Source organism: Haliotis rufescens, unplaced genomic scaffold, assembly GCF_023055435.1.
Source record: "Haliotis rufescens isolate VD_foot unplaced genomic scaffold, xgHalRufe1.0.p SCAF_7, whole genome shotgun sequence".
Taxonomy (NCBI): Eukaryota; Metazoa; Mollusca; class Gastropoda; order Lepetellida; family Haliotidae; genus Haliotis; species Haliotis rufescens.
The window spans coordinates 36,886,497-36,907,502 of record NW_025964361.1 but is presented as its reverse complement, the minus strand read 5'-3'; the positions used below and the strand labels follow the sequence as shown (position 1 = coordinate 36,907,502).

General features: G+C 39.6%; 1 protein-coding gene across 1 annotated transcript; it reads left to right on the top strand.

Moving 5' to 3' along the window:
• Positions 1-2,922: 2,922 nt before the first annotated feature.
• LOC124112949 (sodium/glucose cotransporter 4-like) lies at positions 2,923-18,807 on the top strand. Its single transcript, XM_046473161.2, has 14 exons — positions 2,923-3,214; positions 3,664-3,735; positions 6,593-6,697; positions 8,315-8,374; positions 8,632-8,736; positions 8,956-9,061; positions 11,931-12,011; positions 12,450-12,664; positions 14,222-14,357; positions 14,647-14,754; positions 15,278-15,597; positions 15,816-16,037; positions 17,174-17,363; positions 17,712-18,807. Exons 1-14 carry the CDS (start codon positions 3,137-3,139, stop codon positions 17,918-17,920), a joined length of 2,007 nt encoding a protein of 668 aa, XP_046329117.2. The 5' UTR covers positions 2,923-3,136; the 3' UTR covers positions 17,921-18,807.
• The last annotated feature ends 2,199 nt before the right edge of the window (positions 18,808-21,006 follow it).

Below are 21,006 nucleotides of genomic sequence, written 5' to 3'. Positions count from 1 at the left end.
ACACCAAGGTACAGGCTGAAAAATGCATCCACGTTTGAGAAGTCAACAAAAGAACTTGACAGGGGTGAGACGTTTGAGAAGTCAACAAAAGAACTTGACAGGGGTGAGCGAAACTGCAAAAATGAGCAAACTGAGTAACGAACTGTGATTAAGTACCTGCATAAAATGCCATGTCACCAAAGGAAAAACTCAAATGTAAAAACGCACACTTGGGCATGACTCATGTTCAAGTGTTCTAATGGGCTTCTGAATGAAGCAAGATGGAATAATCACACAAGTGGCAGTGGCTGCATCCGCGTATTGCGGCTTTAATCGCTCCGCCATGTACCTGACCCTCTTCTCGTAAACTGAGCAACGTCATTCGCCGACGAGGTACGATGACACACAACCATCTAAGTCACTGGGCCTGACAACGCGACCCATTTAGTCACTTTTTACAAAAGATTGCTGGGGACTTTTGTAATTACGCAGAGACCACACGGGGAGGATCAGAAGCGCTGCCACATGACAGCCACTTCAGATGGCATTTTGAAACCACATCGACATTTTATTACGTCAGTAGCTATAGATGAATTAGATGTTTGTATGACCGTGGTGGCATGACAGAAATATAAACATTGGAAATTCAATTTATTTGACAATTCATTTGAGAACACATAATAATAGTCCATTTGTATGGCGCTTTTACATGCTAAATGTCATGCTCCAAGCACAAACGGGATTTGGTTCAGTGTTCATTCTGTTTTGATTCTCTTCTCCCTGGAGAGTACACAAACAAAGCAGCCAGTAGTTACCATTCACATTACCATCCCATTCTACTGGGTACCCACTTTCTGCTTGGAGGAAAGTCACTTTCCCAAGGAGATAAGCTTTAGAAATTCACAGGAGCCAAGCTGCCGAACACATGTGTCGTAATATAAACTAAACTAGTTAAAGTAGTGGTATTCATGAATGGAAAGATGAGACACACTACAGTGGCCACTGTGTTGATGGCGAATATGTTTACACGTTTCATTTATTCCCCAATTGTAATGATGTAAGATTTCGAGCCTGACAGCAGCACAAGTCGTTTCCAGCGATAGGTTTGCGTGTTTCATTTATTCCCCAATTGTAATGATGTAAGACTTCGAGTAAAAGGCAAAATAGACAAATATTGTAATGGCAAAATAGGCAAAATAGGCAAAAATTATATGAATAGGTCACTGAAAATCAGTGATGATGCATTTTATTCACGAACATAGACGCGATGTTTTTGCTGTCGACGTGAATCGCGGCACTGGTTTGTAAGTGGAATCCTTTAGGCTTAGAAATGTCGCTGTACGTCAGTGTTTCGTTTTGCTATTCTTATGTTTATTAGTGAATCAGATTATGTTGGTAATAACTTCATTAATATTCCATTTGCCTGTCAGTGAGTAACCTACGTGTATGACGCTATTCATACATTAGCCTACAGATAGGTCCCCTTGGAGACCAACGGATTGTGGGTTATATATTTATAATTTTGTAATTTGAAGTTTACACCATATACGGCTTTTCCATTGGACGAGATGTCGGTCACATGACCGCGAAACTGACGTTCATAAGTGTATGAACGACACAATTTGACGTTCATACGTTTTTTACGAAACCGTGTTCTTGAAATGACGTTAACACTGACGAACTACTTCCACACGCCTGGGGAAATCCTGGGTATTCCCCAGCACGAATAAATACAGAAGCGTTGTTTCTCATCATTTAGACCCTTTTTTCTTCCACGTTTAGAAAACATTGGGATGAGCTAGAGAGTATCAGCTCTGACATCCCAACAGTTTGGCCCTCACTCTATGAAGGTGCATACAGTCCAATGAACATACACAAAGTGAAAATCATTTCTTAAAAAGATCTAAACGTTCTTTGTGGATGGTAAACAATAGTTGACAGATTTAGTCAACATGCGTATAGTAGACCCCATGCACGGAAAGAGCAGTTAGGGTCTTTAAGGGTCAATAAAGGATTACAGCGTGGACATTACAGCCCCTGTATTCGCAGGTGAAGGACACGCATGGTGCGCCATCTGCAGGGAAAACCTGTCTGGCCAGTTTATGGCGCTGAACATGAACTGCAGATTATCTTTAAATGGCATTTTAGAAGCTCCAGTACCAATTAAGACAAAACTGACTTATGGATGTCAAGTTCTATATTATTACAGACGCTCGTACCTTATCCAGAAAGGGACAAAAGTATGATCATGACTTGTTACGAATTTGGACGGAAACGTAGCTTTGAAGTAAAATAGAAGTTGAAATCAGTCAGTCAGTCAGTTTCAGTATTTTAGTAAAGGCTATGCTCTTACCAACAATCAGGTGTGGTGAAATGGGCTTTAACGTCGTGTCCAAGATTATTGCACTTGTATAGCGACGTGCATGCAAGTATGATTATGTGTATGTGTGTGTTGCTGCTTGTACCAGTTCGGACTAATGCCGATTTCATAGTGCTAGCCCACTGAGATATCATGCCACAGTTTAATATGCATATATCACTCAGACACAGTATACTGACTCTGAGCCGACCAGTCCTTGTTTTGCCCGCTAATGCCGAGCGCAGGGTAACAAAAAGTAGTATCACTTAAAGTCTGTTGGTATGACGCAGCCGGGGATCGTACCCCGGACCTTCCGCTCTCGGGGCGGACGGTCTCCCACTAGACCACGGAGGCGGTCTACCTACAATCAAAGTGTACATCTGATGCATTACTTTGTGAATATGTCAGCGACGTGACTTACAAGTAATCGAAACTGAATATCATTAATTAGGATGCTCGGCGGCTAACAGATAGTTTCAATTTGTTCCAAATGTTATGCACTAGACGATATGTGAAACCCATTTCTGGTGTCCGCCGCCGTGGGTTTTCTAGAATATTGTTAAAAGCTATGTACATAGAACTATTCACACAACTGGTCTCATGACATTGGCTAGTGCCCGGTTGCCTGTTGCAATTTAGTTTTAAAAACTTCATTCTTAAACATGTCATATTACAAGATGCACGTTATACTACTGGTTGTACAGAAAGGTCGAATTTTGGGAAATGAAGATCATGGTACGTTCTCATTGCAGTTAAACGCAACGTAGATTCAACATCTATTGTCACAACGAAGGAAGGATGTCCGAGCAGCTTCACCCATGGGATTATGCTGCAGTGGGCGGGTACTTCGCCCTGGTGTTAGGGGTGGGAATATGGGTAGGTATTTAATATTCAGACGGTTATTGTATCTATCAAATCTTAAATATTTCTTAATTTGAATTGCAGAGATATTACGTGTCGCTGCTCTCGATCTATCGGTAGGTAAGGATCAATAACGTACGCAGTAAAAACGAAGAAATAGAGGGATTATTAACACCACTTCAGCTTTGACCAGGGTGATCGTGTGTCATTGACACTATGATGGCATGGGTCGTTGTTCATGCTTTTGACCACCTGTTTTTCGGGTCCAGACTGGATTACAGACATGTACTGTCTCTTATAACAATTTCCTGAGAGGTGGATATTGTGTTCTTTTATCGATTTCTGTTCCTGTATGTATTATTCATGACAAAAGTGGCGTTTCAATTTTTTTTGTATAATTGTGTCTTACATGATTAGTGTTATTTATTTTCATTTTTGATTGACAAATCTTTCTCTTCTTACAGGCCAGTCTACGACGTGGTAAAGACAGTGCAGAGGGCTACTTTCTGGCCGGGAAACATATGACGTGGCTACCGGTTTGTTATTTTTAGTTTCGTTTAAAGACATGTTTGAGTCTAAAATTATCATCTACGTAGATAATACTTTCATCTACGTAGATGATGCTTCTTTCATTTACGAAGACAATACGTTCATCTACGTATGTGATATTATAATCGTGCGTATCGTTACCTCAACAGTAATTTGTCTTGTGAAGTTGCGACCCGAGTTGGATACTAGTTTATACAAAACAAATATATGTGGCAACTTAATTAAATAATTGGGAGCATGTTGGTCGTTTATTATATTTTCGCCTTTTCCGTATTTTTACGCTAAACTGCGATCATTTCAAATGGTCAAACTTTCTGCTAAAATTAAAACACAAACTGTAGAAGTGTACCTTTAGTGATTTATAGGATGATTACGAGTATTGGTTTGATATAGTTTTTTCATAGTTTGAATGATTGTCACCCCTTCATATTCACGCTTTACCTCTGAAACCTATAAATCATAAGAATCTCCGTCTTTAACCATTTTATCGTTGATTTTTTTATTTCAGAAGTTATCTATAACTGACCCGATTAATCGAAAAATATATTGTTACAAAAGTCGATAATTCGACAGAAGATGAAAATAATAATATCATATGCCTAGATGAAAGTATCTTCCACGTAAATGTGAATAGTATCATCAACGTCGATGAAAGTATTATCTACGTCGATGAAAGTATCATCAACGTGGACGATATAGTGTTCAGATTATGGCACGAGTACGCTTCCATACCTATTGCCTTGAGGGTGTCATTGAATAGTGAAACGATAATCCGGAAACCCCTCCTTCCGGAGGAAAGAGTGAGTGAGTATCTGTCTTTCTTATTTTCAACCAAACGCAATTTTAGAATTAGTTAGTATCAGTGTTTGAAAATATGCACACATGTTAATCACAGTGACTGTTGGAAGCACACAGTAAGTGTGAAAAATATCATGCCGTCATGAGGAATTCGTTTTCCGAGCTAAGCGGGTCTGAGTTATCCTCCTTAGATTATGACGTAATTGATGCGAATTTAACTGGTTCCCTGTCTTTTATTTTTCCCAAAGGAATATATTTTTGGACCCACGATACGGTATTCCTGACCTTTTCGCTTATCACACTTGGCAACAGCTTCCTGGAATGTCATTTGTCGACGTTGTAAATCTCCATTATTTGAATGGTTCTGGTTAACACTTTCGCATCCTCATCACGCCCGCATCCTCATCACGCCCGCCTCCGCAATGTGTTGGATATAGAGCGTATGTCCATAGAGCGGGAGGTCGGTAGTTCAATCCCCTGGCATAGGGCGTTTTACCTTGTCCAGCGCTCCGCATTTAGGTAATACAACAAGGACTGGTCGACTCGGAGTCAATATAATGTCTCTGAGTGGGGTTTACACTTTCAACAGCGTCATAGTATCTCAGTGTGCTAGCACCATAAAACGGGCATAACACACACATGTTCAGGCAAATCGCTATACCCATGCAATAATCTTGATCGCGACGTTAATCTCCATTTCAAATCACCATCTCATCAACATAGCTTCTCACAGCGACATTGCAGCTGTATCGGGGAACGAGTGGCAGACGCTGGGGCAAAGCTTTGCCGGGACAATGCGACTCTCTTGTACTTTTGTTTTTAAACATCAGTGGGGCCAATTAACCTGTTTTATTGCATATCCCATCATTGTCGTAGGAGTCGACAAACTTGCATCGGATGGTCAGGCTCTGATGATTTCACTGAGGGGATTGCGTGTTATTGTTGTGGCGTTAATCGTTCTTTCAGTCTGTTTCTTCTGCTCCATGCGCGATTATTTACAGACCACTGTGAAAAAGCAGAAGTATGGAAAACTTTGGCCTTGAAGAGCATTCACTTATTTCAGTCTTCCGTGTGTCGTTTTCTGTACTGATGTGGACCGCCTCCTGGTATAGTGGTAGAGCGACCGCCCGGATAGCGTAATTCTGGCCGCGTCATACCAAAAGACGTTAAAAGATGGTACTTGATGTTACCCTGTCTGGCGCTGCGCATAAAGGGGGCTTAAACAAGGACTGGTCGGCTCAGATTCAGTATACTGTGTATATTCATGTTAAACTCATGTATCTCAGTGGGCTAGCAATGTAAATCGGCATCAGTCCGGACTAGTACAAGCACACACACACACACACACACACACACACACACACACACACACACACACACACACACACACACACACACACACACTATATATATATATATATATATATTAAGTGCAATAATCTTGGACGCGACGTTAAACCCCATTTCAACTCACCTCACCTGTTCTGATGTGATTCATATATCGTATCCGCAAATTAAGGACAAATATTTTCTTATTTACGACAAGCAACACAAAAATACTCACAGTATAATGATACCCGGTAAAGACAAATTGGTTATCTGATCACAAGGGATAGTGCATTTTCGTTGAGGATTCAAGCTAAATTATAGTTAGCACACTTTCATAGTCACTTTTATAGGCTTGTCAGATTGTGGGGTGAATTAATTTGTTTCCATAAAATAACGTGTCATATTATATATTCTGTTACTATAGCGATAAACATACAGTGATTTATCGCTGTTGTAGTTAAAACAAGAATGATAGCTGTTACTCACAATTCAAGGACACAATAGTTTCTCGTTTTCAGCGTCAGATTTCGCGAAAACCTTGTATCATCTGTTCACCATTTGCTAGTGATTTATAAACAACAGGTCATGATATACATGTAGTTGTAATCGTACAATAGACTCTGCTTCAACGGAGATTTATTATGATTATGAAAATTGTTTTGTCGCTTTCATTTGGTTTCAGCCATCTGATGTTTTGTTTTCCTGTTATTTATGCAGGTAGGAGCATCTTTGTTCGCGAGCAACGTTGGTGCGCCGATGTTCATTGGGTTAGCTGGAGCCGGGGCTGCATCCGGGTACTCAGTTGTGCTTTATGAATGGACAGTAAGTATGAAGAGGCAGAACAGAAGCCCGATGCAGCGGATACCTTTGCACTTCCACACATACATTTGTTCTGTTGCATGATGACCACCTCCGTGGTCTAGTGGTAGAGCGTCCGCCCAGAGAGCGAAAGGTCCGTGGTTAAATCCTCGGTCGCGTCATATCATCAGACGTTAAAAAGATGGTACTTGTTGTTACCCTGTCTGGCGCTCGCCATTCAGGGCCTAAAACAAGGACTGGTCGGCTCGGAGTCGTACTGTATCTGAGATGGGTATTCATGTGAAACTGCAGCATGGTATCTCAGTGGGCTAGCACTGTAAATCGGCATACGTTCGTACTAGTATAAGCAGCCAAATACACACACGTGCATGCAGGTCGCTATATCGCTATAAGTGCAAATCTAGGATGCGACGTTAAACCTCACCTGTTGCATTATGTTGCATATGTTTCCGACACCATGGTTGGTAAAGTATTCGCCACATGCCGACGAATTTTATTATCCCCCAGTCTAGCTATTGCAACAATACAGTCACAGTCTACTTACTCATTCCTATTACCGATAAATCTATTCACTACTATATCATCCGTTTTGCGACTTTACATTCTCAAGTATTATCAGTGTAATGGAATATATCGGCAAATATATCAACAGTAAGTAGCACTTAGTACTACAGTAGTAGTAGTAGTACAATAATAATCTTGACGAAGTTATGGACCAAAAGAGTCATCTGTCTTGAGTGTCTTTTGTTTAATGTGGCACAGAAGAAAAAATGAAAATTCATAATTGTAATTCTGAATGTTTGAACACAAGTTGTATCTGATACTGTTAAGTGTCCATGTGTATCTAGTATCCAGGTCTCTCTATTCCCTTAAGCATTTTGACAATACAATAAGTAAAATTAATTAGAACAGCATCTCGTGTACAACCGTCGGTAGTGTTTCGAGAAAAAAAAGTTGAGTTGAGGTGCAAGAATCGTAACCACTTGTCTCCTTAAGGTTGTGTTGCCCGAAGCGTGTCCTGCAGCTGAACACAGTAGGACGTGGATAACACCAATCTGTTTCTTATATATTGTGTCTTCAAGTATAGCTTGAAAAGCCAATGGAATGTTTTGTCAGTGTGCGAGTATATTTCGGAATATAGGGCTCTTCAGTACATACCTTCAGATAGCCTTCAATTGCGGTTGTGGTTGAATGTGTTTTGCGTTTGTTACATCCTCAAAATGATTTAAACCTTATGTTTGTTATTTGTTATTTATGTATAATTACAAACATCCAACAAGGAACATAGGTCAATGCTCCCACACTGTGTCAACAGAAATCACTTGCACGAGTGACCTGAACCCAATTTCTTTTATATTCCCTACAGATTTAACCCCTTAATTATTCTGTCGATGTTTAATTACAAATAGTTACCGCCCTTGACATGTCACGATTCTTGCGTATGGGCGTTATGGTGGATGGAGTAGGCAAGGGGTTTTGTTAAAAGCTTTTTTGAACAGTGTTTCAGTAATGTTACAGTGTCACAGTTCAACCTTGTAGATATCAAATCGATAACGTTCCTGTTATTTAAAACATGACAAAAGAAGGTGCACTAAAAAGTTTAAATGTTTTTTTTTGCAGGCAACGTTCCTCCTCATTGCTCTTGGTTGGTTTTTCGTTCCAATTTTTGTCGCTAGTGGGGTAAGTTATGTTCTGCAAAGAAAAAAACTAAAAAATCAATTTCTTGTCACTTATTATGGTTCCTGTATGAATTATTACTTAATAATTATTTAATATGACAGAATAGTTACTGTAGATAATATTTCCTAATAGTAACTGGTTTAACGATGTTAAGTTGGATGTCACGAGAAAATGCATCCGCAGTGAACATGTAGATGAAGAATTGCAATGTCTTTGAACATTTATTGATGATTATAACTTATTTCCATCCTCTATAGGCCTACACTATGCCGGAATATCTGATGAAGCGATTCGGTGGAGTTCGTCTCAGGATCTGTCTCTCCATCCTTGGGCTGTTTCTGTATATCTTGACAAAGATATCGGTATGGAATTTAATTTATCATGAATTCAGTTTTCTCTGTGTCAGTTATAATGGTTAAATCTTAAATTTAAAAATCCTTCTAAGTTAAAAAATAAAATTGAAGTTCGAACTTACCATAAACCGTATACATATGGCAAATCATCACCAACAATGATCTCTTTTCTCGTTTACTTGCAGTTAATATGGTCATATTTTATGTTTTGTTTTGTTTTTAAATCAGGCTGAAATCTTCTGCGGGGCTCTATTCATGCAGCTACTTCTTGGCTGGAATCTCTACATATGCATCATAAGCTTACTGGCCGTTACAGCTGTCTATACAGTCATAGGTAAGCCAAATCACTTAAGATTATTTCAGTAGTATTGTGAGGCCACAGTTCCAAGATAAATTGCCCGACAACCTCGATCATCCACCGGAACGGAATAAATGAAACAGGCATGAGTAAAGAATAAGGAAAGACAATTTCATTTCAGCTGTTTATTAAATGAAAAGTTTTGTTAGACGTAACATTATTGACCTTTCGTTGAAATGGTCTGTGGAATGTACCATATGCCTTCGTACATTTCTTTTCAAAATGTGTGAAAGTCCTTAAAATGTTGCAGTTATTACAAAATATAATTGATACGTTTTCTAATTCTTGCTATGAATCAATAGTCTCACCTACATTTCTTGAAGATTATGCTTACATAAAGTTCACATTTCAATATAAACTGTACATATCTTACAACTAACAAACACATCCAAAATAATCAAGATCATTTGATGTATCAGACCTTGAATGTGTTTGTTCGAATTGTAATATTTGTGCTATCGAACATGAATACTATGTACTCAGTGTTTGGGACAAATACTCATAAATTCGTTGTAAATAGCTTGCAAATATACATTTATAGTATAAAGTTAAAACAACGCAATCACTTTAAAATACACACTTCAAAAAGGAAACGCACAGGTAGCATGTGGTTCAGTGAACCTGACTACACAAAAAATCCGGTATATAAATTAGATATTTGTCAAAACGCAGCTGTTGTCGATTTGCAATGTCTTAATATAAACGGCATTCTTTTCACACTTGTTCAAAAATGTCATGGAGAAAAACAGTAAAGCACATGCAAGTTATGGCATTCGTAACTCGTGGTTGTGGCTATAAAAAGGCAGCATTAGCCAATAATTTGTCATTCAATTGTCAACATTTTTCAAGTTCGAAACTGCCGAGACTCAGCGCTGCCGATCGGAACATCGCCATAGGACGTATCCACAGAGGGGAATCGCAGTCTTCTGTTGTACGCCACGCCACTTCAACGTCCATCACAGCACCATTTGCCGCCTTTGTGACCGATACACACAGTCCAATGCAACTGCAGACCGTCCGAGAACCGGCCGACCAAGAGTTACCATCCCTGCACAGGATCGCTACATTCGATTGTTCCACCTTCGTCATCGCAATGCCACAGCTACGGAGACTGCAGGACGCATCCCTGGTTTGAGGAGGATATCGGACCAGACTGTCAGAAACCATCTTCGCGAGGCTGGAATCCGACCCAGAAGACCAGTTATCGTCCCTGTTTTGCAACAGATCAATCGACAGCGACGCTTGCGTTGGTGCCATACCTTGCAGCCTTGGTATTTGAGAAACTGGAGACGAGTGTGGTTTAGCGATGAATCACGATTTCTTCTTCGCTGGCTAGATGGGAGCGTTTTGTCCCTCATTGTGTACGTGAATTCGACAATTTCGGTGGCGGTAGTGTCATGGTGTTGGGGGCCATATCTAACATCGTTACATGAATCAAATTCTTCAACCACACCTACTTCCAATCATTGACCGCCAGAGGGAGCTGTTTCAACAGGACAACGATCCAACGCACACAGCTCGTGCATTAATAATGCCAACATCAACGCCTTGCTTTGGCCTTCGAGATCTCAAGATCTCAACCCAAACGTACACCTCTGGGATGAACTCGATCGATGTGTACGTCAACGTAAGACCACGCCGCAGACACTCCTACAACTGGCTAACGCGTTACAAGCAGAATGGCGCAGAATTCCGCAGGACAGAGTTCGTACACTTATCCAGTGCCGAGGAGATGCAGAGCCGTGATTGCTGCCCGGAAGGTCAGACGAGATACTGAGTTCAGCGCAAACTTGTGGCCTTATGTGACATGACAATGAACAGTTTGCAATGCCTTTGTACAACGACAACATGTAACTATCTAGCTCCAAACTTTCATATTTGTATCTATGATATTAAATTAAATATATCGACCTTATTGGGTACAATAAATTTGCTAAAAATCTGCCTGTGCCTTTAATTTTCTTAAGAGTATATGTTCTTCAAGAAATAAAAGGAAAATACAATACAACATGTTGCGCTTTTCTTGATGCATATGTTTACAATGTAACATTAATACTTTGTAACACAAACTATATTACTGTATAAACATTTCCTTGTTTTACTTTGCAAGAACATCGATAGTTTCCCGGATTTGTATTAGAATGGTAGATCTTAATATAACCGACAAAAAAACATTTCCATAATCTCTGCTAAAAGCAAAGTCCATTGTTCGTTTCCGACGATTAGCACATCATGAGCATGAGGCTATGAACCACGATCAAATATTGATGATACCAGGTGATCGCGAAACATAAAAAAACACTCCCATAATAGGCATTTTACGTATGCTTTAATGTAATTCAAAGTTTCTTAACACTGGAATATGTTGTCAATCATATCTACTTTTGGTCAAACTGACTCTTATAATGAATCTACACCTCTTATTCGCGAACACACACTCAGAACCAATCAAAATTATCACATATTCACTTGAAATCAAATTTGGTGATTGCACATTTGTGGGTGTCACGACAACGGGTAGAATCATGACACCAGAGCTTACATATCACGTTCAAGAGAAACGCTTTCTTATAAGAATACCATCTGATTTTCATCACATCGGCATTGTAGTATAAGTAGTATAAATACTGACGTTTATTGCACCTTCTACACACAGTGTTCTATCAGAAACACGAGGCCCCAATCCAAGCGTCTCCGGACGCATCTCTGAGAATCGTTTTGATAATAATTACCTATTTGTATTTATAACACGTAATTATTTATCAAGTCTCATCACATATATTTGTTTCATAAATGTAAATGGCTTCACGAACCACGTAAACATGTGAAGGATTTCTCTTTGCAGGTGGTCTTGTTGCAGTTATGTACACGGACACACTACAAACAGGGATAATCTTAATCGGGGCATGCATTCTGACATTTAGAAGTACGTTGTACATGAGTATGACAGATAGTGAGTGAGTGAGTTAGTGAGTATTTGCCTTTTGCAATATTCTTGCAATATCACGGCGGATGACACCAGAAACGGGCTACACACATTGTAGCCATGTGGGGAATCGAACCATGGACTTCGGCGGGGAGCTTTAACCACAAGGCTACCCCACCATCCCTTTAAGTAAAAAATATCATATAATGTATTAGTAAGTGAGATTGATTTTTACACTGCTTTGAACAATATTCCATTTCTGTCGTGACACCAAAATAATGCTTTGGGACTTCAATCCGAAAAAACACCAATACAAATTATATGGAATCAACTTTGATAATCTTAGTTGTATCGTTTACTTATAATGAAACCATTATCTTGAGACTGTATGACGTCTTTTGCATGTGTAATTAGTTACTTCATAAACACGTGTTTTAGGCTTCCAGGAAATCCACGGCTTCGATGGCTTAGAAGAAGGGTTTGTGACCGCAGTCTCCAATATAACAAAGGCTAATGTCACCCACTACAGCTGTGGTCTTCCCCCGAAGGACTCTTTGCACATATGGAGAGATCCCGTGCATGGGGATATACCATGGCCAGGTGCTGTCTTTGGTCTTTTAATCATAGCAACGTGGGTGTGGTGCACTGATCAGGTAAGTCAGGATACATGGAGGATCAACCACGGTGTTCTGTTGTTATCGAAAAATCTACACACGAGTGATTCATCTGTCACGATTAGAACGAGGCTTGGCCGAGTGGCAGATTTATCACGAGTTAACTAATAAAAGCTGATGGGAGTAACGTTTTGAGAATTAGTAATGTGATTTGATGTTTGTTAATGGTTTTGGATTACTCGGCCCATAACTTTATTTGCATTCGTCTCGACGTGACTATCATTCTCAATGCGTAACACTAAATAGGCCCACCTTTTTAGTGTATCATGTAAATACGTTATTCGTTTATTTGTCCGCTAGAAACAAATGTTGTAAACCCAATTAAGAGGAAATTAAATATTGTCTTAAATATTGTGAAATATCGTTAACGAAAAACAAGGGCCCAAGGAACTGTCAGCAGGGTTGATCAGGCAAGATTCTATAAATACCAACTCAGGCAACTGATCAGCTGATTACTGCTAGGTAAATCATCTCAAATCCATCAATGGATTGTAATATTTTTTAACGAATTTTAAAACGAATTTCACAGTGAATAATTTAATAATATTATGTAAAATGATGATTACTTCATGTCATCTTTTGTTTTGTTTTTGTTTGTTCATGAACGTGTTGAGCACATGTGTTTTTATTATATAAAAAAGTAAAATTATTCAGTGGAATTTTTTTCTTTTTGAACATAATATTTAACAACATAACACAAAAAATGTTACTTAATGAGTTATCTAATTTCCCCATATTTGCGAATGACAAGAAACAATGTGAATTTGACAAGCACAATACTTTATTGTGTGTGAAACATAAATACATAGGATATATGTAAACAATAAATTATCATTTCAATAGTTATACAAATATTTGCATTTTAATACCCTTGTAATGTTACATTGTGATTTAACTGCAACAGTAACCTCCAAACTTTATTCTTTTCTTATTTTATCAGATTAGAAATTAAGACTTACTGATAATAGGTACTTTAAAATTAACATTACAATGTGTATACTAACCTGCGGTTGCACGAATCCGGACAGGACACTTTCTTCTTTATCTAGAGGGGCGGTCGGGTAGCCTAGTGGTTAAAGCGTTCGATCGTCACGCCGAAGACCCGGGTTCGATTCCCGACATGGGTACAATGTATGAAGCCCATTTCTGGTGTCCCCCTTCGTGATATTGCAGGAATATTGCTAAAGGCGGCGTAAAACCATACATACTTTTTATCTAGAACAACATCTATTTCATAAATTGAAAAACATATTTGGTACCTTATATGAAAAGCACTCGATATACATGGTGGTATCATGCTGCTCCACGAGTCAGTTAATAAGAATTAAAAAACATATCTGTATATATGTGTAAACAAGTAAGGATTACGTTAATTACCAATTGATTTTTTAAAACCTTTCAGCTCTCTGTGTCGTGATGGTGCATTATTTGCATGGTCAGCAGAAGTTTATAATTTTTGGTTTTAATCGGACTGACCTAGGGGTTTAATGTATGAGAGATAGTATACGTACGCTGTATCATTACATGTACCTACAGTTGATGGTGCAGCGAACTCTCGCTGCTAAGAACATCAGTCATGCTAAAGGTGGATCCCTGTTCGCCGGTGCCCTGAAGATATTACCCTTCTTCCTCTGGATCATTCCAGGGATGATTAGTCGGATCCTCTACCCAGGTACATGACGTTACAATGTGGAGAACCAGTGATAGTAACAATACTTAATGGACGCCAATGGAGCTAGCAAAACTTGTTCCTCAGGGTAATATTAGATCCATGTTGGGGCAACTAACGGCGTGGATTTATAAGTGTTCAAGAGATGAGAATAAATGGCAGTTCGTATGTACATTTTAACATTAAATCATAAGTCTCATAGTTTTGGTATATTCCCTGAAATTGCAAAAAAGTTTATCCTGGCTCTATTCACTCGAAGCATAAACTTGATAAAATGAATATTTCTTTTCAGATGAAATTGCATGTTCTTCGCCTGAGCGATGTTACGAAGTATGCCAGAACAAAGCTGGATGTACGAACGTCGCCTATCCCATCCTGGTGTTGAGGCTGTTACCTCAAGGTATGGACCCGTGAAGATTAGGGTTAGAATCTGTCTTCAGCAAACCATTCTTGTCGGAAGAGGCGACTAACGGGATCGGGTTGTCAGGCTTGCTGACTTGGTTTGATGCATGTCATCGTAGCCCAATTGCGTGGATCGATGCTGATGATAGCAATCGCTGTGTTGTCTGGCCCAGACTCGATTTTATCCATACAGCCGTCATATAGCTAGAATATTTCTGAGTGTGGCGTTAAAGAACAACAAGACTTAGTATACAAAACCTCAAGGTATGAATGATATATAAATGACACATAATGCACGATACGTAACGGTAGTAGGTTATTTATCCAGATGGCCAAAAGAAAAACATGAGCTATTACACTAAACGTTGTTTCAGGTACAAATATTGTTTTTCATACTTTCTGTATCATTTTGTAACCTAGTTACGGCCACCCCAACGTGACTGACGCTTTCCTGTCTTGCTGCTGTTGTAGCTTTAACGGTAATATCCATCCGCATTCTACTCATAATTATCATCTTGCAGGACTCCGAGGTCTGATGCTTGCTGCTCTGCTTGCTGCCCTCATGAGCTCCCTGACCTCCATCTTCAACAGTGCAAGTAGCATGTTCACTATTGACATCTGGCCTCGGATCAGAAAGAAACCATCGGAAAATGAACTCATGATAGTTGGACGAGTAGCAGTGCTCGCCTGTACAGTAATAGGCATACTGTGGTTACCAATCTTGCAGCAAGCCCAAGGAGGGCAACTGTGGGGGTACTTGCAATCTGTAACTGCCTACATTGCCCCTCCTTGGACAACGCTGTTTATGTTTGCTCTTCTGTGGAAACGGACATCTGAACAGGTTAGCAAATAGTTTCCTTCTTATCTGACTTCTGAACAGGTGGAGTAATTATTGGAGACAATCCACAGAACAATTTCCTGAAACAGGGTACCTGAAACAGGGTTCTGCAAATAGACCTATGATTACTTTGGATAGAGGTTCTACGTAGGAGTATAGGAATATAGTAGGAGGAAATTCAACGTATAGTCACATAATCTGTAACACGCGTTTCATTGTAGGGAGCATTCTGGGGTTTGATCGCGGGGCTGGTTGTTGGAATAATCCGCATGGTCGTGGACTTCACATACCCAGCCCCTTACTGTGGCAGTGGAGAGGAAGACACTCGCCCAGGAGTTTTGAAGCATGTACATTTCCTCTACTTCGCCATGATCTCGGCTGTTGTCACCACTGTCACCATCGTCCTTGTCAGTCTCTGCACCGAGCCCAGATCAGAAGCTCAGGTAGGGCTGGTGTCAGCGAGTGAGTTTCACGCAAATATTCCAACAATATTACGGAGGGGATAAGGCAGGGCAGAAGGATTATAGAAAGACACATTACAATTTCACAACGTCAGTCACCAATTCAAGTCTGGGATTCAAGCCAACGATCCGTGGATCATTGTTCGACTAAGGGTTGACACTCTGCACAACGAATTCGGGCGCCAAAGTTGACTGCGGCACTGTTATAATTAATTAATCAACTGACTTACTGTATTTACATATAAATAAAATGAAATCAAATCTTTTTTTCTGTTTGAAAGAAGGAGGCACGCCCCATGCCCCCCAAAATGTGTTCTCAGGGCAAACAAAAAACTAAAAGAGGATCGACGATTAGATATATCGTTTTAAATTGTATTAAAAAATTTACGATTATCAGCGATTTGAAAGAACAACACTATCACATTATGTCCTTTGATCTGAAGCTCCACATCTCGCTGAACAGATGTGTTACCCTCAGTCGTGTCATTTCCATCCTTAGTCGGTCTGTTTAGGCTTTTTCTGACACTTAAAACACAACATCTCATTATTGTACTAGTTTAAACTTCATTGGGCTTTTCTGGATACTGAAGTTACACCATTTGTGTCGTGTTAAAAAAGCGTTTTCACGTTTTAAGGTCATGTGTTTGTTTATGTATTCCAATCTTCTGATGTCGCTCGAAGGCTTTCTTTAAGATGACATTTCTGTACCACTGTTCAAAACAGCGTTTAACGCAACTCCCTTTTTGAATTACCAGTATATAGTATAAACATCTAATACACAAGGAAGTGGCGAGTGAGCCAATTGGAACGCTGATGTAAGAACGATAAATCACACTGTATTAAGCACACGCACGCATGTCTTTCAAAATGCAAAAGATCAACGCCAGAGAATAACAGTCTCGAATATGTACCGGAACAGATTCCATAGGGCGTAAAAGCCAACTATATATTAGTAATAAAAAGCATATGAATGGATCACTGATCATGAAAATCAGTGATGACACCAGGTGTTTGCGAAACACGGGAAAATAGATATTAGAGCACGCATAGGACTCTCATCAGAAAAAGAGTTACGATAAAATTGATTCTCTACATATTTTTTTGTTTTCTGCATGAAGCTTGGCCGCACCACTTGGTGGACACATCACCATGCTGATCCTGACTTGGAAATAGAGGACGACAAGGATGACGTCGATAGAGAAATGGGAGAGGAAATTGGAGAGGAGAAGGCTGACGAAAAAATAGCCGTCGAGGCTGAAGTCTGTCCTTTCGATGTTAATGTGCAGTCACACAACCACAATAGAAAAGGTAAAGGCCATCAAAATTTACCACTACTGCTCTACGTATTATTAACTATGTATTATTTTTTAATTTAAAGCTTTGTTCTTTACAAGGGTTCTTTCAAACTTTTGTCGGATTTAAAATTGCGATAATTATTTACAAGACATTTACGAAAATATACTCCAAGCCATTTATCTGGTAATTGAAATATGCGCAGATCAATGTTCATGATGTCAATCACTGGATTGTCCGATCCAGACTCGAGTATTTACATACGGCCATCATATAACTGGAGTATTGCTGATTGCAGCGTTAAACAACAAACCAACCAACAACCTTAAATTGTATATAGTAATTGTATATAATATCTTTTAGGGAGAAATGAGGCAATATGCAAAAGCATCGCTATGTGGATGTGCGGAATGACCCAGAGGAAGAGCCTTACACTTTCCAGAAGAGAACGAATCGCCATAAAGAAGCGGTTCACCAGTTTGGAAGAACATGAGACAGCAAGCAAAGCATTGAATGCTTGCGCCATAGGACTGTCATTGATAACCTTCTTTCTTCTGGGTTATTTTTCTTAAAAGATTTCGAGTGTCTATTTGAACATCAGACTCCATACTGTTATCGATAGGATGCAGCATCTCATTGTCCCTCATGAAACAGTTTTGTTAATTTGTGTTTTATTTATACAGCTTGTAGTATGTTTATGTGGTTATTCTTCCGCTTTTTGTATGTTTTATGTTGATTTATATATATATTTCTTACTGATACCTTTTTCTACAATTTTACTTCGAATATTGTTGTAACAGAAACACTGCATTGTAACCATATTATTTCAAAATGCGACAATATTTTAGGAAGAAATTATTTTCTTTCAACATGAACTCAATTGATTCATTCGAAGGTGGATTTTGTAATTTGATGCCTCTGATTATATATCTATATATCTATGCCTGTTATTAAAAACCATGACGAAAAATAGTTATTACGTGTGCATAATTATTATATGTGGTTATTTTAACTCCTTTTGGAAAGTTTTCACTGCGTACCACGGGTATTACGTATCTTTAAGAACATTTGTATAACATGTCCATTAAAATTATAAATGATCATTACTCTACTTCACAAATGATTAAATTGCGAATCACTCAAAATTAGTAATGGTTATTAAAACCCTCTACAAATATTTATTTTGAATACCACTTTTAAATGTTTATTATGCGTCATAAAGAACACTGTTATGACGTATTTAATATCTGTATATGGATATTATTATTATGGTTATTACGGTTTGTTTTTTTTCATAGCGAATCTCTCATATTATTAATGATTATTTAACACCTTTACGAATATTTACATTGTGTAACACTTTCAATTTTAAAATAAGCAATGCGCACATTCAGGAACATTTTCATTTCGTAATTTGGGACGCACTCGGCGCGTATCACTCTTTGCAGAAATTACGGCTCTAAATAAATATCCCCAGAAGTCGTTGCCTTTCGTGATTTTTTGACAGTATGTATTAACGCTCTGTAGAATGTCATGGACAAACAACGATTTCGTTACTAAGATCCTATTACATAGATAACATTATTTGCAATCAAATTTGAAAGAAAATATAAAAGGCGACTTAGCTTGTCGTGAGAGGCGACCAACGGGGTCAGGTGGTCAGACTTGCTGACTTGGTTGCCACATGTCATCGTATCCAAATGCCAATTACTGGGTTGTCTGGACCAGACTCGATTATTTACCCACGACCGTCTTTCAGCTGGAATATTGCTGAGTGCGGTGTTAAACAACAAACAGCAAACAAACAAACAAGGCCGTGGGGGCCGTGCCAATTTACATTTGCCAGAGGAATACACACAGTACCGGAACTAGACTACCATTGCCGGACTTACATTTTTGTGGATGCCTCGATGGCTATCACGTTGTTTTTTTGTGTGCTGGAGATTAGGAGCCTCAGTTTGGGTTCGAATCCCGGATGGGACTCAACCCCGAACAAAAGGAAAAAAGTACTAGAATCTGTACTTCACTAATAATGTGTTATCCCACATGTAACATTTGGAACATATTTTAGCTGTTTAATAATCTTCCACACGTTAAAGTCCAATGATGCGCTACCATTTTACTACGACAGTCTACTCCACAACATCGGCCATTTTGCCCTAGAGGGTCACGCAACAAAAATAATATTCATGGCATCATGATGTTTATAAACTGAACCGGAAAAAAAACGTCACCCCAAGTTACAGTGCATTAAAAGTTGTCATTTAAATATCTGGGTATTTTTTTGTCAAAGTTTCTAAAATTTAACATTACCTTGACCGGAAAAATGAAATTTGATAAAAGAAACGCCAAAGCAGATGACAATAAAACCGATCGCCCATACGCATCACGGCAACGGCCATCCTAACCCGAGTTCATTGCAATTGAAATGCACATGCGTTTCCCCATTTCTTGCCCTAAAAAATCCACCCAGATCGGATAACATTCATTCGTTATTGAATTGCTACCACATGCCAAGATGGACAAGAAATCAGCGACACCAAGCCCTTGGACGATTGCAAGCTGGACAAACCGCCCGGCAAGTAGCCAATGCATTTCAAGTCCACGTAAGGACCATACACAGGCTCCAGCAACGGTACCAGACCACCAACACTACAGATGCCCGACCACGTAATGGATGACCAAGGGTCACCACCCGACGTCAGGATCGTCAGATTGTGCGACAGCATCTTCAAGACAGCTTTGTTACTGCTGCGGAAACAGACCATTGGGACACACCAAAGACACATTAGTGCAGGCACCGTGCGTCGGAACGTTATTCGGATGCTTGTGTTGTTGAGAGAGACTCGTTGGGTGGTCCGAGCATCATGCTGTGGGATGGAATTGGTCTTGCACAGAGGATCGGCCCTGTGGTCTTCCAGAACATCGGTCCAGGGGGAGGCAATGGTGTCACAGCAGTCGGAACACGGGGTAGAGTAGGTGTTCAGCAACCCATGCTTGCCGTAAAAGACGACTATGCTTGTCGTTAAAGGCGACTAACGGGATCGGGTGGTCAGGCTTACTGACTTGGTTGATGCATGTCATCGATTTCAATTGCGTGGATCGATGCACATGATATTAATCACTGGATTGTCTTGTCAAGACTCGATTATTTACAGACCGCCGTCATATAGCTGGAATATTGCTGAGTGCGGCGTTAAACAACAAACAAACAAACACAAAACAAAACCAAATCCAATATTTGAATATATATCTAATCAATTGCATCACTGCCCAACATGTGCTTTGATTGCTTTATAAAGTTGAACATTTATGTATACAATTCAAAAATAGGAATCATCCATTTCCTGCACGCTCTAGCCTTGATTGATCCGCTTTATGTTTTTGGTTTGGTTTGCTGTTCAACGCCTCACTCAGCAACATTCCAGCTATATTGCGGCGGGCTGTAAATAATCGAGTCGTGACCAGACAATCCAGTGACTGACATCGTGAGCATCGATCCACGCAATTGGAATACGATGGCATGCATCAACTAGTCAGCGAGCCTGACCACACGATCCCGTTAGTCGCCTGCTACGACATGCATACTCGCCTTTTACGGCAAGCATGGGTTGCTGATGACCTATTCCACCCCAGTTCTTCGCGGGTCCATTACTTA

Excerpts from the sequence above, each read along its gene's own strand:
- LOC124112949 (XM_046473161.2), top strand. The coding sequence starts at position 3,137 with ATGTCCGAGCAGCTTCACCCATGGGATTATGCTGCAGTGGGCGGGTAC. Across the intron at positions 3,215-3,663 it reads TGTTAGGGGTGGGAATATGG|GCCAGTCTACGACGTGGTAA; the intron begins GTAGGTATTTAA and ends CTCTTCTTACAG. Across the intron at positions 12,012-12,449 it reads ATGCATTCTGACATTTAGAA|GCTTCCAGGAAATCCACGGC; the intron begins GTACGTTGTACA and ends CACGTGTTTTAG.